This window comes from Pogona vitticeps, chromosome 4 (assembly GCF_051106095.1).
Source record: "Pogona vitticeps strain Pit_001003342236 chromosome 4, PviZW2.1, whole genome shotgun sequence".
Classification (NCBI taxonomy): domain Eukaryota; kingdom Metazoa; phylum Chordata; class Lepidosauria; order Squamata; family Agamidae; genus Pogona; species Pogona vitticeps.
Window position 1 is genome coordinate 67,411,767 of NC_135786.1, and position 26,051 is coordinate 67,437,817.

General features: G+C 38.0%; 1 protein-coding gene across 9 annotated transcripts in view; it reads left to right on the plus strand.

Moving 5' to 3' along the window:
- Positions 1-26,051, plus strand: part of ELAVL4 (ELAV like RNA binding protein 4) — a 133,042-nt gene that overhangs the window by 45,375 nt on the left and 61,616 nt on the right. For all 9 annotated transcript variants that reach the window (XM_020788096.3, XM_020788098.3, XM_078392862.1 and 6 more), the window contains exon 2: positions 10,421-10,661. In XM_020788096.3, coding sequence (XP_020643755.2) covers positions 10,421-10,661 — 241 coding nt within the window. The remainder of the gene's footprint in view (positions 1-10,420; positions 10,662-26,051) is intronic.

A 26,051-nucleotide genomic window follows, 5' to 3' on the forward strand; every position in this document is an offset into this window, starting at 1 on the left:
TCAACCTGGGAGCAGCCACAGAGAAGGCCCTCTTTTGTGTCTCCATCAAATGGGCCTGTGGATTATCTTAAGGACTGCAAAGCTGCCACTTATATGCACTTCAGATTCTTTCTAATGCTATGTTTGTAAGAATTTTGGCTAGCATGAGAAATGCCCCACCCCCATGTCTGATAGTTTCAAGTCCTCTGATAAATCTTTAACAAAGAAGGAATCAGTAAGTAATAAACAAGTGCAACTAGTCATGTTAGAGTATCAGAATACGTATTTTCCTGACATCTGAACTGTTTGAGCAATAGAAATGGTCCAGTTCCGAAAAGCTTATAGATCACTATTTTGTTGTTGCGTGCCATCAAGTCACTTTTGACTTATAGAAACACTGTGAATTAGTGACTTCCAAAAGGTCCTGTAATTAACAACCCTGCTCAGCTCATACAAACTCAAGGTCATTATTTCATCAGTTTGTATTCTTCCTTTCCTGCTGCCTTGAACTTTTCCCAACATTATTGTCATTTCCAGGGAGTCTTTCCTCATGATTTGCACAACAGACAACAAGCTAAGGGTCATCATTTTTCTTCTATGTAGAGTAAAGATTGATTTCATCCAGCACTCACTCATTTGTCTTTCTGGCAGTCTGTGACATTGGTAAAGCTCTCCTGCAACATGACATTTCAAATGCATCAATTCTTTTCCTGTCAGCTTTCTTCAGTGTCCAGCTTTTACATCTGTATATCGTAATAGGGTACCATAGTATAGATGATCTTGGTTAATGATCTTTTCTAATTCCTGCATACGAGCTGCCTTTCCGATTCCCAGTTTTCTTCTTATTACTTGCTTGTAGTCTCCATTTCTACATTTCTATTGCTAATTTGACATATTCAAAATCTTTAATAATGTTGATTTTGTCAAAATCAAAATTAAAGTTATTTAATTCTTCTGTAGTCGTGATTTTTCTCATCCTAACATTCAATCACAGTCCTGTGGTACTTTCTTCTTTTACCTTTAGCAATAGTTTTTTCATGTCATTGCTGCTTTCTCCCATCAGTTTTCACTCATCATTCATCTGAATCCAGTCCAGCTTTTCATACATATTTGACAGACTTTAAAAGGTAGCGGGATAAAATATACCACATCTGACATTTTTGCTATGGAAAACCATTCTGTTTTTCCACATTGTCCTACGAGTAGCTTCATATCAGAGTATAGATGATGTATCATGACAATCAAATGTTGTCATGCAGCTGTTAAATTTAATTTGACTTTTAAAAATAGCAATAATGATTAAACACTTGTTATACAAACACAGAAAAGGAAAAGAGTTAATATGCAAAGAATATGCAGGAAAACCCTTGTCCACAGCTACCTGTTTATCTAAGTAATAATGGGGGGAAATGACTACATGGGCTGAGCTGAGAATATTAACTGAATTGCTCAGTGAGTGTTCAAAATATATAAATAAGTGGATGTGGCATGTGAGTCAATAGTCTGATGTAGATTGAAAATTGATAGAGCATTCCAGACTGAATTCATATAATCAAGAAAATATGGAAACCACAACTTGTGTAATATATTTTATAAGTGCCATTGCCACCTGTTTGTCAGCCATTATATATGTCCTGAAATGTAGCTTCTATACAGTCATGTTGGAAATTATTTTCTGACACATTATGAAAAATTTTTGAAAGCATATTTCTACAAATATGTTAATCAGGCAATTAGAATTTTAAACAGATCACCTGTGTAACAGTTCATTATGATACAAGAGAGCAGACATCTTGCAGTGTTAATGAAAGACCTGAAAAGAATTCTGCATTATCTACCAATGGCAAGAATCCTATTTATTTTTTTTATTTATTCAATTTAAATCCCACTCCCAGTAGTGCTAAGGCTATTGAGATTTTACTCCAAATAAGTGAAACCAGATCTGTCATGGTGGTGAATTACCTTGCTAAACAACGACCCCAGTAAACGACGAATCCTCATAACAGTGACTTTGCAATCGCTATAGCGATTTGCAGAACAGTCATTCCAATGGGGGATTTTCATTGGATGTCAATTAGGTCTGTGCTTCGCGAACAGTTTGTTCGCAAGACGACAATTTTTTTGGCTTCGCAAAATGGCTGCCCTGTATTTTCCAGACCCATGCTTTGCAGGGCAGCCATTTTTACAGCTGATTGGCGTTCGCAAAATGGCTTCCCTATGGGTGATCTTCGCTGGACGATGAGCTGTTTTCCCCATTGGACCGCATTAAACCGGGTTTCAGTGTATTCCAATGGGGAAAGGGTTTTCACATGATGATGATTTCGCTAAACAGTGATTTTCACGGGACGGATTATCATTGTCATGCGGGGCACCACTGTAGCTAGCTTGCAGTCAGCCACACAACCAGCACCTCATCAGTTGTTTCAATTTGCCACTATTATACTGTACATGTGGTTTTACTCACTCCAGAGTAAAATCCCAATAGGATTCTGTTCAATTAGTTAACATGCTGAAATTGTTAAAATTGTACTTAATGAATTTTCATCACTTATAATTTACCACAACTATTTGTTCTGTAAGAAAGTAAAAATCAAACAAACAAACAATGTAGATCCCCACATGTTTTATGTCTTTTTGGTTATTGTTGGGTATTTTTATTTCTGTATCAATGCACTCAACTGGGGAATGGTTCTCTATTGTTACCATAATTTTCAGATCAGTTTGATTTCTTATTTGCTTGCTTAGTAGCAAGTTTGTGAACACTGATCTGACTCGTTTTAAAGGGGACTTGTTTACTTTTGTAGTGTACTCAGAATTATTTCACCTGTGAGAAGGATAGTTCTAAATGTACACATACAAATAACATTGTGTTTTTGGGATTTTTATGCCTTCTGCATTTTTTTAAAGAAATGATGCATGATTGTATCTTCAATTCAGTTGTCAGATTGTTAGAAAACATAAGGAATAAATTGACGTTTTTAAAAAGTGCATTTTGGTTTTTGTTCATTGCTTACAGTGTTAAGCCTCTCATAATTTGTATTTAGGAAGATTTTTAGTACCTTGCCTCTTCTCATAATGCTGAGTTGATGTGATATATTTCTAAAAATACCATTGGCTACTAAGGGGTGCTTTCTTAAATCATTATATATATATGCACACCTTGTGCTTCATTATAAAAATGTATATTTTACCCAAAATAATAGTACCTTACAGTTAGTTCAGAGAACTTAAAATAAAAAGCAGCATTTTTTTAAAATTTCAACAAATCCTGTACTGTAACTTACATCATACAAAACTGATGGTACCATCAGCTGCAGCGATAAGCTGGAGTTGCACAGGATTTTGCATTATTAGGTAATCTTTCTTTCTCCTCAGTCTAGTAGGTATCATTTTTAAATGCTGTTTTCAAATTGTATTTTTCCCTCCAAAGACAAATACTTGATTATAGCAGTGTGTAAATAACAGACAGGATGTCATTCCTGTTTTCCAGTTTTGACTTAAGTTGTTCCTGAAACTTTGTTCCCAAGTGTATGAAGCAAAAGCTAAAGGATATCTGACACTGTTGGGAATTTTTGGAAGTGCAAGACTGCCTTCAGTCATTTCCTGTTTGGTTCCTTCTGAATTATGGCTCTACCTGGTATCCTACTGCAGTTTTTTGTAGACAAAGGCAAGCCCTTACCCCTACTTTCTCTCTCTGAAGGTCCCTACACACTGTGAAACATTAGAAATGTCAACGAGTAGAGAATTATTAGAAGTGGAATCAATTTGAGAAAGGAAACTGTGAAAAGTATGCATTAGTAAGGGCATATATTAAGGCAAGCAAGATTGTATATTGGGGTGGATCATGTGGTTAAACTGAGTCTTAGTTTTGATTTAAATAATGGATTAAATTAAATTAAATCAAATCTACCCCATTAAAATATTTCAGTGCTATTATCTTTTTCTTTTTAAAAATCCAGTGAATTTCACTGTGGGTGCGGAAAAATAATAATAATAATAATAATAATAATAATAATAATAATAATAATAATAATAATAATAATAATAATAATAATAATAATAATTTATTGTCATTGTAAGTATATACACAGTATACCATACAACGAAATTCACAATGGAAACAAAAGGCTACATTTTTTATTCTAGCTATATTTTTTCAAAGTACTGATGCTGTGGATACTTAAAAATAAAAATTTGTTAGCCACTAGTGAAAATTAGGTTTCACAAATATGTCAGCATTGGGTGAGAACTGTGACTGTGAGTTGCCCTTCCACCCATGTGACTGTACAGTCAGGAACAGATCCTATAGTGTCTAGAGAGCTGGTTCCCAACCTTGGGTCCCCAGATGTTCCTGGACTATGATTCCCAGATACCCTGATCAGCACAGCTGAAGGCTGTGTTTTCGTCTAAGAACATCTAAGGACCCAAGGTTGGGAATCACTGGTTTAGAGGCAGTCTTTGTTCTAGAACCTTCACATTGATGGTTGACTGCAGTAAAAATATACGGCATGTATTTGAAAAGTATGCATAGAAAAATCATACATATTTCAGATTTGTGCAAAATACTTCCAAAACATGCTTTAACTGTGGTGATGTGAATAAGCATATTGTGGAGAATGCTGAGGATATAATGAATATTATTAGCAACATCTTTAAAAATCAGATATGCACCATTGTATTTTTGTACCCCAAAAAAAGTATTTTGTGAATTCTCCCCACATCCCAAAATGCATAGAATCGACAAAAACTGCCGTAATTTCAGCCAGCAGGGAGGTTTTCAAGTTGTCATTCTTACAGGTATGAGTAGAATAAGCAAACACTAATATCCCTAGAAAATAAACTAAAAGAGGGACAGAATTCATTCCATTGAAGACAAGAGGAACTGGTAAAACAAAATGCAAATTATATGTGGTTGTTGGAAAAGGAAAATGAAGCAGATGCATTCTTAAATAGATGTGCAGGTCTTCTGCTATTGTTCTTTATGAAAGGCACATGTGCTTCACCCATGCATGTGTATGCATGTCTGTATTTCCAAATGATAAACACATTGAACTTATTTCTGCAAGTAAAAATTGCTCTAACAGCTCAGTTGAAAGATTTTGGAATGCAGTAATTACTGAGACACAATTATAGACTAATGGAGTTGGAAGGAGCTATAACATCCATCAGGTCCAACCCCTGCTCAGTACAGGAATCAAAATGCACCTTTGAAATCTGAATGTTGGGTGGTTGTGGGTCTCCGTGGATTTTTGGTTTTTGTTCTTAAAATGCTTCTCCCCTACATTGCAGTACTCTCTCACACTCATGTTATGGATAAAGAATGCTTTCTGATACTGTACATATTTGTAAAATTTTCACTATGCCAATGTCACTTCCATCCTTCATTGATAATTAAATCATTTGCAGTGGACCCTCTACTTAGGGAATTAATCCGTATTGGAATGGTGGCTGCAAGTCGAAAAGTCTGTAGGTCGAATTTCCATTGACCTACAATGCATTGAAAACCGATTAATCCCATAACCAGCGGTTTTTATTCTATTTTTGTTCCATTTTGGGTTTTTTCTGGTCTGTAAGTCGATTCTCCGGCTGCAAGTCGAATCTAAATTTTGCAGCCAGAGAAGTCTGTAACTTGAAAAGTCTGTAAGTCGAGCCGTCTGTAAGTCGAGGGTCCACTGTAAATACTAACAGTATATGTGTCTGATTTTCCATGATAAGATAATAACAGCTGTTGTTCAAATTAATGTTAACAAAAATATGTGATATTGCAAGAAATAAGACTTGGAATTAAAATACACAACTTTCTTGAAGCATTTGCTACAAGATCATACGCTTTCCTGCAAAATGTTTGTGAGATATCCTGTCTCCATAGTGATTCTCTTTTAAACAAAACAAATTTTCTAAAAATTTTATGGAGAGGAGTGTTTTTAACTAATTATTCTGAAGGGCATGATATAGTGGGTGCAATGGAAACAGAAGAAAGATAATGTGGGAAATGTGCTAAAATGCGTGTATATACATTGTAGTTCATTGTGTTATGGATGTCTCGTTCAGAACAAGCTGTGTTAGGCTAATCTTGCCACTTTTCTTAGAAGCTTGATAAATCATGGAAATGTTGTGTATGTGTAGGGTGTTTTGATTTCAGTAATGTTTTCAAGAAATCCACTGGTTATTGCATTATAGCCAAGGCTGTTAAAATGTGGGCTAAACGATATTGCTGTTAGGAGAATTTGTAGCTGATTGGTAGAAAATACCCACAGAGTGCTCTATGATTTGCCATGTTTGATACTCTTTACCCGCTGCTATAACTAAAAGAACATCTAAACAAATTCAGGAATCAACTCGTTTATTCTGCTGCATTTTGTGACCTTTATTTTTTAGAGGCTAATAATGTACTTCAATAATATCTGAATTGATTAGGGATGTCATATAAAAACATAATTATGCAGTCACATCAGAGTTCCTTTTTTAATGCAGTTTTAATAAAGTACATAACCTATTAGGAAACAAGGTACTGAACCCCAACCCTTGCTGCAATCTGAATAAAAGTCATGTTAGTGAAAGAGTTTCAGGTGTGTACAACATGTAATGTTATTACATTACATTAATGATTATCTTCAAATCCATGAAGAACTTTGGTGAGGAATAAGCATCTGTAGAAAATAAGGGGAACTGAATTGTTTGTGGCATACCAAACTTATTTAAGATCCAAAATGCACAATGCACATCGTTCTGTGGTTGAGAAGGATAACTTTCAAAATGTGAAGAAATGCAGGATGACTTTATTTTATTTATTTATTTATTTATTTATTTATTTATTTATTTATTTATTTATTTATTTATTTATTTATTTATTTATTTATTTATTTATTTATTTATTTATTTATTTATTTATTTGATTTATACCCCGCCTATCTGGTCGGTGAGGATTATGCCAAGAAGGGGAAAGAGTGTGACACTTTATACAGTTAAACTTCTCACCACCACAACACAAATGCACATAATCTTCCTCCAGTAGGAAGATTCTTTTAATTTTCCTTGCTCTCGGTAGTAAAACACCTGGGCCTGAATTTGAACAGAAAAAGAAGACTTTTTGTCCTCCGGTCCCATCTTCTGTAATAAAACCTCGAAGGCATCTGTGGCGGTCTTGTTTTCCACAGGTCATCCGCCCTGGAAATGCAAGTATGTGCTACATACCGTGTTTCCCCCCAAATAAGACAGGGTCTTATATTAATTTTTGCTCCAAAAAACATATTAGGGCTTATTTTCAGAGGGTGCTTTATTTGTTTCATGTACAACTATGTTTATTCAGATACAGTCATGCCATCTTCTTCTGGTTGCCTCACAATGGTGGAAGGCGGGCTTCACTTAACTGGGCTTATTTCTGGGGTGGGGCTTATATTACAAGCATCATGAAAAATCATACTAGGGCTTATTTGCTGGGAAACAGGGTAGTAGCCTTAAAGGAACTATTCTTCATCACAGCTAATTTTAAAAAATCACAGTGGTGTACACAGCTTAAACTGTGGAATGTCTAAAATTCGGTAACTTGAGTTTTTCTTGGAAGGACTATTGCAGTTTAAACAGTTCTCAGAGGTGTAGCTATGTTAGACTGTTTTAGTAAAACAAACCAAAGTATTACGGCATCTTTACTAACAACTCTGTTTTGGCATGAGCTTTCATGGATTATATTCTACTTCTTCAGACATGTCTGTTCAGGGAGAACTCAGTTGCAATCCACTGAAGCTGAAACTGAAGTAAGTCAGTTTCAGAGATGCCCCAATACTTTGGTTTTAGCTTTTTTTATTATAATTTAGGCTTTTAATTATTGTCACAATTACTGCTGTCAGGGTGTGCTTTATAGCATAATATAAGAGAAAAATACCATTCCTGTTCCATACAATAATAGAAAGATTCCCACCACCCCACATACATACGCACATTACCACCACAACCATCAGTTTCTTTGGGGGAGATTATATGAAAGCCAGTCACTAATCATAAACTTTAGAATGGCTAGAGCCAGCATATGCTACTTAGAGGGTCTTTACATTCTGAATGTTAAACTGCAAAATCAGGATGAGTGCAGAATTTGGAATAATTTAGATAATATTGCTGACACTTTCAGAATTTGAAGTAAGACAGGAATTAAGCAGAAGATTAATTTCCCCCTTCTAATATCATCTATGTTTTCTTCTGAAAGAAAAATATTTTTGATGAGTTGTTTGAACCATAAGTAAACCTATAACAAAATACATAAAGATAGGCCGAAATCCTATCCATATCCATTGTACATGTATAAAATAATGTTGACTACTAAAAAACCTGATAATTAGCAAATGTGTTTGCTGTTGTATATAAAACTATGGACATATTGTTAAACAGTTTGTAGCTTCCTAGTGCCTGGTTGTTTTTTGCCTTAGCTTATGCGTTTTTCCTTCTTAGTTTACAATACTGCCTACTCCAAGAAAAACAGAAAGTAGAATAGTTAAACTGAACACTGCCAAAAAAATTATCTTGCTAATTTTAGGCAGTGGAAGTAATGATGGAAATTCTTTCATTTTAGAAGATACATTGAATTTTCCCATAAAATAAATGTATGTTTTATAGCATCATGACAGTACAATGGTTCAAGAGTGTTTCATTAGGTTGATGATGCTGAATTAAGAAGTCATTAAGTCATTAAGAAGGTATTAAGAAGTTATGATGACTTTCTATGGATTATACGGGGCTACATGGAAGAGCCAAAGATCACTGCTTCCCAGACATTGTAATCCTAGCCAGTACTTTTGAGAGCTTTATATATATATGGGAATGGACACATTACATGCACAAGCAATGAAGGCCGGAATTGAGTTACCATATGCTGCTGCATGAAAGCAGTTGTATAACTAACCTGTTTCCTGAGCTGTCCATCATATACCTGATCTTCCTCAGCTGCACAACTGATCTAGCAACTCTTTAAAAGATAAGCATTTCCCTTTCATACATGGAAAAATGCAACAGGATTTTGGTCAAAGAATCTTCTGAAATCTTAAAAACTAACAAGCTTTATTAGGTACAAACTTTCATGGGTTGTAGCACACTTGAGTAAGTACACAATGTATTACAGTGGTGCCTCGCTTGGCGATATTAATGCGTGCAGAAAATCGCTGCTAAGCGATAACATTGCTAAGTGAAATAAAAAAACCCATAGAAACACATTGAAACCCCTTCAATGCATTCCTATGGGCTTAAAACGCACCTTTAAGGGAAGATCCTCCACAGCGCTGCCATTTTTGGCACCTCCAAAGCGAGGAATCCGTCCCTAAACACAGTGGGCGGCCATTTTGTTTAGCCTGCATCCATTTTGTAACCACCAGTCAGCTGGCCGAAAATGGGCTCTTTGCGATGATCGCTTCCCTGCGATCATCGCAAAGCGAAAATAGCCCATAGAGAACATCGTAAAGCGATCGCTTTTGCGATGGCAAAAATCCATCGCAAAGCGATTTCTTCGCTAAGTGGAGCGATCGCTATGAGAGGCACCACTGTATCTGAATGGGCAGATGTGAATAACTGGCCCAAGTTTACCCAGTGGGTTTTGTAACTCACTGGGAACTAACTTGGATATTTCTAACTACTGTGTCATTTCCTTAAAAGAACGTTAGTTAATGCAGTGAGAATATCCATAGTCTGTTTTGTATCCGTTTTGATTTTAAAATTGGGCTTTTCTACCTTCAGCAGAAGTGAGGCTATTTACTTGTGTAACATCACTTCATACTAATGTTGCACAAGTAAATAGCCTCACTTCTGCTAAAGGTAGAAATGTTTGCAGTTTCACAGCTTTATTTAGTAAAGAATCAGAAGAAGCCCCTGGTGTCAAATGTAGCTGAGGAATATAGGCCTTTTCAGTGATGCAATAAGTGTGTTTGGTAAGACTGAGAGGTTATTGCTTCAAGCTGATCACAGTCACAGCTTTCTATAGCTTGAATGGCCTAGATAAACCTGTCACAGCACTGAGTGCTTCAGTAATTAAATAGCTAATGTATTTTTACCTTTTCTGTTTCTACCTCTATATGGGACTCTTAAATTTAAAAGGAACTGTAATTTTAATCATAGCTATTACACCTTAGATCATACTTAAATTTATGTGATATAAATATACATTTATGAAAATGATTGCATCATGGAAAGAAAAATTAGTTCTGCAGTAACAGTTTAAAAAAAGAAGAAGGGAGGGTTTATTTGCCTCTGTAGTTTAGTATGTGCTTTCTGCCAAAGACTAGCATGACCTACTTTACAACAATAGCAGAAGAATCAAGCTGGGTGTGTGTGTGTGTTTTTTTAAACTATCTTAAATTGGCCATGAATGCTACCTACGTGTTCATTTGAAAATATCTTAAAAATAGCAACGTTGTCTCTGAGTCCTAAGATGATGTTTTTTCCATTTTAACTTTCTGTTTAGATAATTAGCACCATGGAGCCTCAGGTGTCAAATGGCCCTACATCCAATACAACCAATGGACCTTCCAGCAACAATAGGAACTGCCCTTCCCCTATGCAGACAGGGGCTGCTACAGATGACAGCAAAACCAACCTCATAGTCAACTACTTACCCCAGAATATGACGCAGGAAGAGTTCAGGAGCCTTTTTGGGAGCATTGGTGAAATAGAATCCTGCAAGCTCGTGAGAGACAAAATTACAGGTAAATGCTCCACTGAATGGGTGCTTTTGTGTTTTTTTTTCTTTCTTATGATAGAGACTTCCGTTTCTATGCTGTCTTGCAAGATTGTTACAGCTTATCAAACATTTACTGTATGTTTTTATAAAACATGTCACATTGCCCATTAATATAGAAATATAGTACAGTGGTGCCTCGCTTAGCGAGGTTAATCCGTTCCGGATTAACCCTCGCTCAGCGAATCCATCATTAAGTGAAATAAAAAAGCCGATAGGAACGTATTAAAACTGATTTAATACGTTCCTATGGACTTAAAACTCACCGTTCTGCGAGTTTCCTCCATTGCGGCGGCCATTTTGGATGCCTCGTTAGCGAGGCAAAACAGCGGTCGCCATTTTGTTTTAGCGGCGGCCATTTTGGAACCGCCGATCAGCTGTTCGCTATGCTTTGATCGCGTCCGCGCGATCATTGCATAGCGAAAAAAGCCCATAGGGGCCATCGCTGAGTGAACGCTCCAGCGATGGCCTGGGACCCCTCGTTGTGCGGTTTCATCACATAGCGAAGCGTTCGCTATGCGAGGCACCACTGTATCTTTCTTCCCATATAGTCCTTTCTCATTCATGCAGCAATGTGACATATAACTGCTGGATAACTCAGTGGTTTAGGCATAAGTGGTTGAGAGTTCATTTCCTCACTGTGCTTCTCTGATGGGCTGGACTCAATGATCAGTAGGGTCCCTTCCAGTTGTAGTTCTCAGATGATGATGATTATACCAGAACATTGCTTCTGCATGTGTACTTGAAAGAGATAGAAGAGGGGCATGCTCCAAGTAGGAGTTATGGACCTGGATGAAAGTATATCACACATGTAAACATACAGTATATGATGGAATGTCATATACTGAGTAGATGCTAATTTTTTGTTGAGTACCATGTAGACTGGGTAGTATATTTATATACAGCAGACTGAAATGAAGGATTCTGTTGTGTCTGGGTACCTGAATCCTTGCAGAGTGCCTGAAGTTCTAAATTGTGCTTTGGAAACATGAAGGTGAATCTTTTTGCAGATACCAACTTACTTTGCCAATATTCTACTGAGGACTCACAATTTAATTTTGCTTTCAAAATACTGTAAGCATAGTTTGATGGTGTGCATTTTCTTTTAAAATCGCTGGATATCATTCCATTTCTTTTAGCCTCATATGACTGTTAGTGACGAGATATATGATACAGTAGTTCAGTTTTGTTCATAATGCTGTATTGTCTCTGGATGAAGTTTGATAATCAACCTCTTCTTAAGCTTCACATTGCCAATAAATGTGCCCTTGTCTGCATGTGTTACCTATGGTGTATTGAGGTGGCACAGTAATAAGTTGATAAGTCACCATATTAACTATGATGAAGAAGGTCATTTGATTTGCCTCCATCATTGAGATGGTTGTCGGAGAAGATTGCAAGCTATAGTAACGACTGTTGTATACGATATTGTACATAGATGAAATTCTTTTTCTGGGAGATTTGGGAAGACAGACAGACAGACAGACAGACAGACAGACAGACAGACAGACAGACAGACAGATAGATAGATAGATAGATAGATAGATAGATAGATAGATAGATAGATAGATAGATAGATAGATAGATAGATAGATAGATAGATAGATAGATAGATAGATAGGAGCATGGGATTGAGAAGTAACATTTGAATTGAATGGGCTGGAGAATGTCAGATGATAATGGAGATTCTGATAGGCAAGTCATACTGGAAATGATTTTATGAAAAAGTGGGTCACAGAGGAAGTGAAAGTAAGAATGGATATAGTTTGATGAATAGGGAGAGGAGAACTATTTTAGGATGAAGAACAGTGTGAACACACAGGGATAAAATTAGAGGGGTTAGATGGGACTTAGGTGAATGTTGAGAAGGAGAAGAAAGGGAAATGCAGATGTGGGAAAGGATATAAATGAGACTAGAGAGAAGCTTAAAAGGAAAGGATGTTCTGAATTACATAAAAAGCAGAGATGGTTGACAGAAGAATGCCAAGTTGGAAATGTTACTCCTCCAGAAGAGAGGTGATCAAACTATGAGTAAAAATTTCTCTTTATTCATAAGCTGGGAGCAAAAGAACTTCCATGTGTACATTAATCATTTTCACAACTTCAGTAGATATTTGCATTACCCCAAAATTCATAGTACCCTCCCATTCAGAGTGACATTTGATGCACCATGAAGAAAATAATTGAATACAATCGTAGGTATACATGAGATTATCAACTGGAATTTCTTGTTCCCAGCTTTTAAAAACATAAATGGGAATAACATGGACAAATTATTTACATATTGCTTCAGTATAAGAAAAGAAAGAAAAGAAGCATGAAGGACGATTCCAGGGTAAAAAAAAATTGAGGAAAGGTAGATAGTTAATAGTATTGAGAGTGATAAAACATTGTACAAATCTAGTGGGAAAGTGGTAAGAAGAATAAATATCCATATAGAACAGTGGTCCCCAACCATTTTGGAACAGTGGACCAGTTGGGGTGGGTGGGCTCCATGTGTGTATGCAGGGGAGGGGGCGGAGATCTGTCTCTGTGGCCCAGTCCTGGGAAGCCCACAAACTGGTACCAGTTTGTGGGCTTCCTAGGACTGGTGGTTGGGGACCCCTGATATGGAGGACATGGTAGATGAATGGATGCATGAAGGAGTTGAAAGTGGAATATCATTAAAGACTGAAATACAGTGATGCCTCACTTAATGAGGATAATCCGTTCCAGCGAAATTGCTGTACAGCGAAATCCTTGTTAAGCGAAATAAAAAAGCCAATTACGTATTGAAAACCCTTCAGTGCATTCCAATGGGCTGAAAACTCACCGTCCAGCGAAGATTCTCCATAGGGGCGGCCATTTTAGCTGCCTATAAAGTGAGGAATCCGTCCCAAATCATAGCGGGGAGCCATTTTGTGCACCCGGTGGCCATTTTGAAACCCGACAATCAGCTGTTTTTAGATCGTCGTAATGCGAAAATCGGTTCCCGAGGCAGGGAAACGATCATCGTGAAGTGGATTTTTCCCATTTAAACCATCATTTTGCAGTCGCTTTTGCAATCGCAAAAACCTAATCGTCAAGTGATTTCCTTGTTAAGTGAGGCAATTGTTAAGCGAGGCACCACTGTATAGTAAGTGAGGAAATGTGGGGCTGAAGGAAACACCTGGAGGTGGGGTGCGGGTTATGGAATTGAAGCTGAAATGTTTGCTCTCAGATGAGAGATCAAAAAAGTAAAGTGAAGGAGATGATACAGTAGAAGGAATGGAATAAATGGACATCAACTTTTAGTTGAAGATTACAGAAATCTTGAGACTGAGGAATGGATGAAAAAAAAGCTTTGACAAAGTGGGAAGAAAGAGCTTGTGTAGAAAACAAAATTATTAGCCTGCTATACAGTGCCGATTAGGTGATTTTTTTTAAACTGAGACTGAGGTATTGATGAAGTGCTGTGTAGATTCTTTAAGTAAGTCAGCTGACTGTATAATCTGTTGTGCTGAGGAGAAATATGTGTATGGACAGGTATTAAGACAGCTGGCTGCCTTCAGCATCTGTTTGGAATAAGTGCAGCCATTACTGTGAAGTTTAGTAGACATACAGTTGGGACAAGAAATAACTGTTGGTTACAATATTATCATCTTTTGTTATGGTGGACCAATTGACTTATACAGCAACAGTTATCTGAAATTTCATATTTGTAATTGGTGCATCACATGAAGTAGACTATCTTGTGCCACTAGACCATTGCTACATGCGCTCCAAAATTATCTAAATTGTCTGGACACACAAGGGATTGAACATGGGTCCTTTCTGTGCAGTAGGGGTGTAATGGCCAAAATCCTGTTGCATAATAAGCAAAGCCACAAGTTTTTGTCCATCCCTCATTGGTAAATAATGAGCCACTGCTGCAGTTCTCAGAGATGCACACTGGCTTGGCGGGTGTGTATGCGCAGCCCCAAGAATCATGACAAGCTGTTTATTTACTTGTAGGGAATGGACTGAGACTTACAATTTTGATTAGGTTACATGACAGGATTCCAGCCAGTGAGTACTTGACATTTTTTTAAAAAATCCTGGCAATTTTTGATAGTTTGCTCCAGTGGGGAATCCTTCCAGGACCCACAGAGATCTTGGAGAAGGAAAGGGAAAAATTAAATAGATTTTCTACAAAGGTGTGCAACCTTGGGTAAGCCAGGTGTTCTTGGACTGCAAATCTCAGAAGACTTCTCCACTAGCTGGGGTTTCTGAAAGTTGCAGTCCTGGGCTACCCACAGTTGGGAGCCATTGATTTAGATACTCATCCAATAAATTATGACATAAGTCCGGAGCACTGAACGCAACCATAGGCTCTGCATCTACGGTGGAGTCCAACTCTGAGGGAAAAAATGCTCAGATTCACAAAGTGTGTAACAAATTTGTTACAGCGAGCCACTGAGCAATCCGGAACCTCCACGGAAACATTAAAGTTTTAATATTGTTGTACGCCGCGCAGAGACCACTGGTAATGGTGCGGCTTAAAAAAAATCTTGTAAATAAATAAATAAATAATCCTCCTGTGCACTGAATGTGCTCTATTTACTGAGTTATGTCATAGTTAGTTATACAGTACTACATTACATGTGATGCAGCGACTGCTAATTCCAGGGAGATCCCAACTAATGTATCTCAAGTAGTATAGGGACATGTTTTATCGTGAGCGACCTTAAACAGTTTCAGAAATTGGTCTTCAGTCGTTTGTGTATCTCTTGTATGACATGGGGACATCAGGACCTGGGACAGTCAGCAATAGTTCCAACATGGGATTAGCAGTTTCACCTTCCTGTGACCCACTTGTAGCTTTCCAAGGCTTTTTTTGGAGACCCAGTTTGCCTCTTGTCACTACAGCACTTTTTCTTTTTGCTGGAAACAACACAGAAATGAACAACGTTCTTTATTTTTCTTCTTTAGGGAAATAAGATTCACAGCTTGCAAAATGGTAGGGTTTTACAAAGTAGCTTGCCATCTTCTTGCAACAATACACCACATTTCTGCAATTGTGGCAGAAACTGGCTATAGTAGTAGCCATAAGCAGTATGCCCCCACCCACCCAGCAGATTGGAAAAAGCAGGGGTGAGATCTAGTATAACCTTTTGCTCCTAAGAAGTTGCCAACCCCAAACTGAATAGTGAATCTGGGCCACACACTCAGTTTAGCCAAATCTCTAGGTCAGCATGAGAAAAACAGAATCATTTATTTTCACAATCTTGTCAGCTGCTGTGAGGAACTTCCAAAGACTGGGAAGTAAATTAGATGGGCTTCAAGATGTGCCCCTGGGGATCTTGGTATATGCCTGCCTGCTATCATTCCTGGGGGACTTGACAATCTTAAGGCATGTGGTTGCAAATCTGCACCTTTTTCCTTTGTACTAAGTACAAAGGGACAAACACATGTTGCTCCTTTATATGCTAGTGAATACTTTTCTCGGCCTGGAATTCCTAAGTTGTTGGGAGATGTGCCCTTCACAAAGCTGTGTATTTTGGTTCCTCTTTTTGAGAGGTGTATTCCCTGGCCATGTGGGTAAAGAGTAAAGAATCTTTCCTTCAAGTTGTCTTGTACCATAGGATTCCTGAGGGAACTGCATATCAACCTACGTCCACAGAGACTCTCTCTGCCTCCAAGTTGTTTGCAGTGTCTGGAGACAGGGTCATTTGAGCACATGTGTTGACCTAGATTCCGATATGAACCCTAGTTTCTGCAGTGCTCATGAGATCTGATTCAAATTCTGAAGTGATTGTGATAGACATGTATTAATCTGTACAAAGTAGTATATCTTGGAAATCAGATAGGTTGCTGTTGGCATTCATGTGACTTTTAACTCACAACAGAACAAACAGCTTCCAGTGACTATTAGATTACCCCAGCACATTCATGTTGAAGAACACACCTATGCAGCTGCCGCAATTTTATTACATCACATCGGGTTTTGTAACTCTTAAGTCAAAAATTGCCTGACAGAATGCAAACATCAGTATTTTGCATGCTAAGTGAAGGAGTTTAGATTTTAATGAGATAGTGCTTAAGTTAAAAAATAATTTGGGGAGAGGTTCACAGATAAATTCTGTTCAACTTATAAAATTTGCTAAACAGTGTGTATGTGGTTTTGATATTTTCATATAAGCATTTAAATAGGTATTGCAGGACTGAATAAATCTCAGATAGCTACCGTTATCAGAACCAAAAATGTGTGCTGCTTGCACATGAGAACTTAAAATGATTTTCTGAATTTCAGCTCCATCATTCTCAGTCTTTGGACTGACTTTTAGATAGGCAGATACTTTAGAAGCTAATTCATAATGTTGTTCATTGCTTTTGAGTGATAGAGATTTAAACAGGAATACTTTTTTATGAGGAGAAATAGTAATTTAGTAGTGCAGCAAACCAAATTGATGGAAGTGACAGTTTCTAAGACAGCCTTTACAGTAATTTGGACTTCAGAACAAAAATGTGAGACTCCAGTTTTGTTTAGTTGCTTCTAAGAACAAATGGAAAATACTAACAATTTATATATTCATTGTAACTTGCATAAATTTTAATTATGAAAACAGGATTGTAATGTGGAAGATGTCTACTGTACAGAGGTTTTTAGAGGAAGAGACAGTGGGAGAAGGGGGATGAAGACAAGACAGATTAATGATATTTAGCTTCATTTGGCAGGGATATTTAATAAAAGCAGAACTTGTTGTTGTAAAGTATGCTTATTAAATTCTTCATTTACACTACCTAATTAATTCTAGCATTTAAATTAACAGTGAAACTGGTCCCTGATGTATCATTTCATAGCTACAGCATATTTTGTCCAATAAGCCAGTTGTGAGTTTTAATCAGCTGCTTTCCCAAAACAAAAACACATTTTACAAAAAGGAACCTTAGCTAAGGAACTGTGTTTGTGGAGAGAAATAATAGTGATGGAGAAATGTAATATTCTTCTGCACAGGGGATTGAAACCCATGACTTAAAAGTAAGGTTTTGCTGAATCAAATTGTTTGCCTGCATCACATTAATCTAGGTCTCTGTTTTGCAGCATGGGCCCAGGAAATTGAATATGAATAAGTTATGTAACAGATATTCCTTTAAATTGTTCAAAATCTATGTATCTAAAATAATGGAGGAAACTTTTTCAAAGAGGTGCTTATTTTGATGTAATTGACAAATAAAATAATATAAAAATTTATAATTTTTTAAAATGTAAGCTTAGTGTTTATCCCCTGCTCATATTATTCTTCAAAAGTGTTCGGAGTCAACCTGAATTGATGGGTTGAACCCTCTTCCTCTGGGTAATAGAAAATAATCTTCTATCCCCCGAACAGAATGGTTTCAGGGAGGGTCACTCCACGTTGGATCATATTTTTTTGTTAAATTATCTAATTAGGAAATATATTATGGTATCCTGTGGACAATTATATGTGGCCTTTATCGACCTCAAAGCTGCTTTTGATTCCATTCCAAGAGGACGACTATGAGAAAAACTTATAAACCTTGGAATAGATCCTAGATTGCTAGCAAGAATTAAGGATCTGCATACTGACTCTTCTCTAAAGGTCAGAGTTGGCATTTCCGGCCAAGTATCCAATATAATTAAAACATCTAAGGGTGTCCACCAAGGCTGCATTCTGGATCTATTGCTCTTTAATTTATATGCCAATGACATGGTGGATAAGTTAACAGGACTACATTTCTTCCCCACAAGAGTAGGTGGAAAGGCTATTTCAATATTACTTTATGCAGATAATACCCTGCTAATATCTGAGACTCAAATAGAAGATTATAACAGAAAAGAAAGTGCAGAGAAATATTTTTTTTTCCTCTTCTGTTTTAACATATTAGAATTTCTGGTTCCCTGATGTAAGAACCAGGATGGGCAAAATAAAGTACTTCTAATGCTGCTGGAATTCACTGCAACAAGATGTGACAATGGCCATTAGCTGACATGGATTTAAAATGGGATTTGACAACGATTCGTGTAGTACAGCTCTCCAAAGATTGTTAATCATAAGTGTTAAGGCAAATTTCCGTGTTCGGAGGCTATGTACCTCTGAACATAAAAGCAGGTTTTAAAAAGGATGCTAGTCTAACTAGACCATTGATTTGATCCAGCAGAAGTGTTATGGTGTTTAAAATGAGGTTGCACTCCCCCTAAGGGTCAGGGTCTGCAGTCTGGGGGTGCTAACTCTGGAAGCCCAAGTGGAACTCGGTGGCCAGGAGCACCTTCCTTCAGCTGCGGAAATTATACCAGCTATGGCCCTACCTAGACGAGCAGAGTCTCATGACAGTTACGTATGCACTGGTAACATCCTGTACAGTGGACCCTTGACTTACAGACAGCTTGACTTACAGACTTTTTGAGTTACAGACTTCTCTGGCCGCAAAATTTAGGTTTGATTTGCAGACTGAGATTTGACTTACAGACCAGAAAAAACCCAAAATGGAACAAAAACGGCCTGTTACGGGATTAATCGGTTTTCAATGCACTGTAGGTCAATGGAGACTTGACTTACAGACTTTTTGACTTGAGAACCGCCTTCCAATATGGATTAAGTTCTCAAGTCAAGACCCCACTGTATAGATTATAGCAATGCACTACGTGTGGCTGCCTTTGAAGATGGTTCAGCAACTGCAGCTGGTTCAGAATCGAGCTCCACGGCTGGTGAGTGGTGGGGCTGCTAGGGAACACATCAAGCCGATTCTGTTCAAATTACAGTAGTGCCTCGCTTAACGATTTTAATTGGTTCTGGAAAAAACATCGCTATGGGAAAACATCGCTAAGCGAAACACGTTTTCCCATAGAGATGCATTGAAAACTGGATAATCTGTTCCAATGGGAACGGATTGCTGTCCTTAAGCGAAAATCGCCATAGGAAACATCGCTAAGCGAAACGTGGTTCCCCCATTGGAATGCATTGAAACCTTTTCAATGCATTTCAATGGGGGAGGAAAAAATCACCAAAAATGCAAAAAGAGTCAGAACGAAGCCAAATTTGGTTAACAAAGAGTTTATTAAGTGCACTAGATAGATAGATAGATAGATAGATAGATAGATAGATAGATAGATAGATAGATAGATAGATAGATAGATAGATAGATAGATAGATAGATAGATAGATAGATAGATAGATAGATAAAATTGTCCTATATTGCAACCATGTGCCTTTAGTCAGAAATGGTGCATATAATGGGCGTGCAGTGCAGAGAACATCCTGTAGTGTAGAAGAAGAATGGGACATACGTGGTCCTTCCAAGTACAGTGGTGCCTCACAAGACGAACGGCCCGTTTAACAACGAAACCGCATTACGACAAACTTTTTGCAGTCACAAAAGCGATTGCTTTACGATGGTTTCAATGGCTGAATTTCGTTTTGCAACGATCGGGTCCCTGCTTCGGGAACCGATTCTCACAAAACGACAGTTTTCGGCCAGCTGATCGGCGGTTTCAAAAAGGCCAGCAGGTTAAAAAAAAAAAAGCTCGCCGCTCTTTTCTGCGACAGATTCCTCGCTGCACGGGCAGCGAAAATGGCCGCGCTATGGAGGATCTTCACTGGACGGTGAGTTTCAAGCACATAGGAACACATTAATTGGGTTTTAATGCATTTTTATGGGCTTTTTAATTTTGCATTATGCCGTTTTCGTTCTACAGCGATTTCGGTAGAATGAATTAACGTCATAATGCGAGGCACCACTGTATTGCTGGACTTGCAGGTCGCATCACTCACTGTTAGCTGCCATGTTTAGAACAGCTGATGAGAGTTGCAACCCAGCATTTTTAGATAGGGTCACATATTTGGCATTTTTGCCTTAAGTGCTTATTTGCTTGTTTGCTCATTCATGTTTTTGAACTGCACTCCACTGAATTCCCCAGGCAGAATTCTGGAAGTTGCAGACCACAAATTCAAATCTGCAGGCCACTAGATTTTCTCCCCTTGAGAAGAGAGGCCTCTGATGATGACTTCATTTCCTCTGACTTTCTCCTGCACTCACTTCGTGGGAGGCCCCTCTGTAGATCCTAATGGGCAGCAAGACTGAGACTCCCTGGGTCCTCTGTGCCCTGTCAGTCCATCACGCCTCTGTGGCTGCCCAGCAGGGGACAGGAATTGCAGTCCAAAAACATAAAAGTGCACATCCTTCATATTTACTAAAATACAGGCTGAGAGAGTTACATGTGCAGATAGCTACAAGGCACTGCTGTTGGAATACCATTAAAATCTAATCTAATGGTATTAGATTCTTAGAGCTTTTTATCATTTTGACAAAAGAAGATTAGATCCTCTGAATCATGCTGTATGTAAACAGCTATTCAACCTTATTTAATCATCACTGATTCTTCTGTTCTTCTTGTCTTTGCTGTACTGATGCAATTTTTCCTTCTTGTTGCTGATAGTAGCGGTCCAACAACATCTGGACAACTCTGCCCCTACCTTAAGTACATTTTTTTTCTGAATAGGATACACTAGAATGTTATAGGCATGTACTTTGTCAGTTCAAAATAGGAGGTTATGGATTATCTCCTATGGTTTCTGGTAAAAATGTTATCTTTATGAAGCTGAGAGTTATCATTAACTCCCATGCACAGCATGATTGGATCCAGACATAATTGTTTTGTAGAGTTCAGTAGTCTGCTGTAATCATGACGAAGTCTAGAAGCTGCCCATTCATTCTTTCACCATGCTTTGTTTTGAAGCAAACACTGGATTGTGTCGTTTTGTATTTTAAAACACTTGCTATACATCCATAGTTCCTTCCTGATTTCCTGGTTGTGAGTCACAATTGTATTGTAGGACTTTTGAGACTGTCAAATTTATTTCAACATAGGTTTCAAAAATCCATTTAATATGTAGTCTGCAAATATATAAGATTTTAAAATAAGAGTTCTTATCGGTTTAATATCTGGTGTGTCCTATAATCAAGGACTATATATAAAATGATTTTTCTGACTGATACTGAAATAAATCTGTTAGTCTCAACAGTACCACAATGCTTCTGTTTCTGTATGGTAGTTAAGATTTCTGTTACCTTTTTTTATATTTGTCTTGTGTTTGAAGCAGATAAAATTGTACTTTACAATGAAGTCTGGCTTTAGTAAAGATAACTTTAAAGCTGCCTTCCTGAGTTTTTGGTTGGCTGGCATCACCTCCAGGTGGAGATACTTGAGCCAAGACAAAGGATAAACATTCAGACAAGATATTTTTAAACAGTAATGGTATGGGCAATAATACATTGGCCTGTGTTCCTATTCCAAGCCTACCATTTTGAATTGAGTCAATGCAGTAGCCATCCAGTTATATTTCAAGATCTTCTAGAGATGCTATATCACTGATGAGGAACATGTTTGTTGTGCATAGTATCTCCTTTCTGGTACATTGTCTACCGTGGTAATCGTCAAGCGGGGCACCACTGTACTTCCATACTAGCTACAGCCTGTGATAAGTGCTTGTTGTTCCTTCTCCCAATCTCTTTTCTGGTCTGTTCTGGACCAAGGTAATTTCATTTTCTTATTTCTGTAACAGGTTGGCTGGCTGGCTTGGTTGGGTCTCGTTCTTCCTTCACTTAAATACAATATCCACTCCATCAAGAAATTTCTATTTGAAATCTGCCTTCTTGGTAATCTTGTACTGTTTCTTCAAGCAATGTATTGTGTGTTAAGTCTAGGAGTGAATGGAAAGAAAATAGAGATCACCAACCTCTTGTTTTCAAGGACTAGCTAAGAAAAAGAAACTTGAATCTGTTTTATACTGATTACTATTGTGTATATCAATTATGCATATTAGCATGCATCTCAGTAAACAAGACTTCTATAAATAGTTAGATGTTTGTGCAAACCATATGTTGTGAAAATGATGTACTCACCTTTGGGGGGAAGTAATCAAATATGACTTGAATATATATTGGGCACATTCACCAAGACAAAGTTTATTATAAACAAGGAAAAGGACATAAAAGAATACCCTTCTGTAGCAACCCCAGACCTACTGGAGTATCCCACCCTGTAGTTATGCTACCACCAACCATTCGCTCTCCCAAGTCACCCAGACCAGGAATGGATTTTAATAAACAAGAGAACAAGGTTTATTGAAAAAACAAACAGGGTAAATAAAAGGATCAGGTAAATAGGATACTGGAACTTGGGATAGTCCCAATCATACACATACAACAGATTGGTTCCCACGGAACACTTTAAGGTAACGCACAGACCCTGAACCTATCCGTTCTGGCTACCTAGATAGAAACCTGAACCTATCAGGTATGTACTATCTGACGAACAGTTGTACCCAGTCTGACCCACAGACTCCAACTCCACTTCTCCACGTCAGCTCCCTTACGAAGGACTTCCCCCAAATATATACAGTACAGCTCCTCCCCCCTGATGTCCCGCCTTCCACTCCCCATAGGATGGAACTTTCCCTCCAAACCCATGACAGACAGGTACCATCAGTGCAATATACAAAATACAATATCCACTCCATCAAGAAATTTCTATTTGAAATCTGCCTTCTTGGTAATCTTGTACTGTTTCTTCAAGCAATGTATTGTGTGTTAAGTCTAGGAGTGAATGGAAAGAAAATAGAGATCACCAACCTCTTGTTTTCAAGGACTAGCTAAGAAAAAGAAACTTGAATCTGTTTTATACTGATTACTATTGTGTATATCAATTATGCATATTAGCATGCATCTCAGTAAACAAGACTTCTATAAATAGTTAGATGTTTGTGCAAACCATATGTTGTGAAAATGATGTACTCACCTTTGGGGGGAAGTAATCAAATATGACTTGAATATATATTGGGCACATTCACTAAGACAAAGTTTATTATAAACAAGGAAAAGGACATAAAAGAATACCCTTCCTTTTCTAATTATTCTTTTGTTTTATCATTTGTAGTTTGGTTGTAGATGGGGCTGCATTAGGACCAAGTCTATCTGGGCATCACTGCACGGGGGGTAGCATTTAACCAAAAAAAATCTGCACCTATGCTGACAAATTTTGTTACTCATTATCATCATCATCGTTGTTGTTGTTGTTGTTGTTATTTATATGCCACATTTCTCCCAACATAGGATACACCAGCATTAAAATCCACACAATTAAAATGCATTAAATTAAATATTAAATGATAAATTAAACAATATATGATTTAAAATTAAATTAAAAGATTGAAACATGGAAACACGGAAAAGATTAAAATTATTTGCTAAAATGGGGTTCAGGGAGTCAGTTGTACTTATTAAAAGCCTCCCTGAAAAGATGGGTCTTTAGCTTTTTTTCAGAAGGATAAAAGGGAAGGGGCCATCCTGATCTCCCGAGGGATAGCGTTCCATAGCCTGGGAGCTGCGGCAGAGAAGCCCTGTCCTGTGGGACCAAGAGGAGGGCCTCCTCTGCTGATTTTAATCACTGAGAAGGCACATAGGGAGATACGGTCCTTCAGGTAGCCTGGACCCAAGCTGTATAGGGCTTTATAGGTAATGACCAGCACTTTGAATCTGGGCCCAGAAACAGACAGGTAGCCAGTGCAGTTCTTGTAACAGATGCGTTATAGGCTCCCTGTAGCTGGCCTCAGTCAGTAGTCTGGCTGCAGAGTTTTGCACCAGCTCAAGTTTCCGAACTGTCTTCAAAGGCATCCCCACATGGAATGCATCACAGTAATCCAAACGGGATTACTGTTGTCATGTGCTGTCATGTTGCTTCCAACCTATGGCTACCCTATGAATAAGCAATATCCAAAATGTCTTCAACTGCCCTGATCTGCTCTGGAAGACCCAAGTCTGTGGCTTCCTTTAGGGAGTTAGCCCACCTTGTATTCAGTATTCCTCTTTTTGTGCTGCCTTCCACCTGTCTCAGCAGTATTCTCTTTTCCAAAGAATCCTGCCTTCTCATGATGTGCCCAGAGTAGGACAGCCTCAGCTTCAGCTTTTTTGCCTTCAAAGATAGTTCAGACTTGATTAGATCTAGGACCACCTTGTCATCTTTCTGACAGTCCAGGGTGTCTGCAAAGTTCTACTCCAGCACCACATTTCAAACAAATTAATTTTTCCCCTTTCACACCTATACATGGTGATTGACAAGCTCTAGACAAGTATTTAAAATGTTAATTTTCCAGAACAACAATACAGAATAGAGTGGGCCATGTTCTTTAGGAATTTGTGGAGATGAATTGCTCAGTCATCTGTGAAAGAGAATATTACACATGGTTGTCATTGTGCCCTTCAGGGACCAAATAAGTAGTACTAAAGCTATATTATTGATAGTAAGGATCTTCTACCAGTATCTGGATTCAAGAAAACTTCCTTAACCTTTGGGCGACAAGCACTCCCCTGCCAGCCTCCCATAAAACTTTGCTGCCTCCGACAGGGTATTGCTAAGTGGGGAATTCTGGAAGTTGGAGAAAAAAATCTTCAGCCTCTTCAGTGAAGCCTCATACAGTGGACCCTCGACTTACAGACGGCTCGACTTACAGACTTTTTGAGTTACAGACTTCTCTGGCTGCAAAATTTAGATTCGACTTGCAGCCGGAGAATCGACTTACAGGCCAGAAAAAAACCAAAATGGAACAAAAATAGAATAAAAACTGCCAGTTATGGGATTAATCGGTTTTCAGTGCATTGTAGGTCAATGGAGATTCGACCTACAGACTTTTCGACTTGCAGCCACCGCTCCAATACGGATTAATTCCATAAGTAGAGGGTCCACTGTAAATGCAGTTGACACAGAAGCAGTACTGACTTGCAGATGCTTGCTCACAGTGACTGGAATGCTAATATTCTTCATGTAAGATTTGTGTAGCTTGCTGTGGCTAATTGTAACTAATTAACAAGGTGCCAGGGCACAGCTCAGTTTGCTTTAGAGGCACCGAAAATGGCCGCCGCAATGGAGGATTTTCGCATAAGGTTTGTTTTTAAGCCCATAGGAACACATTAAACGCGTTTTAATGCGTTTCTATGGGCTTTTAAAAATCGCTTAGCGATGAAATCGCTTAGCAGCGATTTTTGCTGCACCGATTAACATCGCTAAGCGAGGCATCACTGTAAATAGTTCCCCTTAAGGATGTGCCTTTCATTTAAGGCAAAACTCCAAAAGGGGGGTGTGACAAACCCAGACCTACTGGGATCTGCCACACAGTTACACTAAGCTGCCACCAACCATTCCCTATAAGAAGTCACACAGACCAGGGATGGATTTTCAAACAATAAAAAGAATAAGGTTTATTTAAATACACACAGGGAAAAATAAAACAATCAGGTGAATAAGATAAAGTAACGTGGCTTATTCTCATTCATACATGCATACAGTTTGGTTCACACAGAACCCTTAACTTGAAGCACAGACCCTGAACCTATCAGTTCTGGCTAA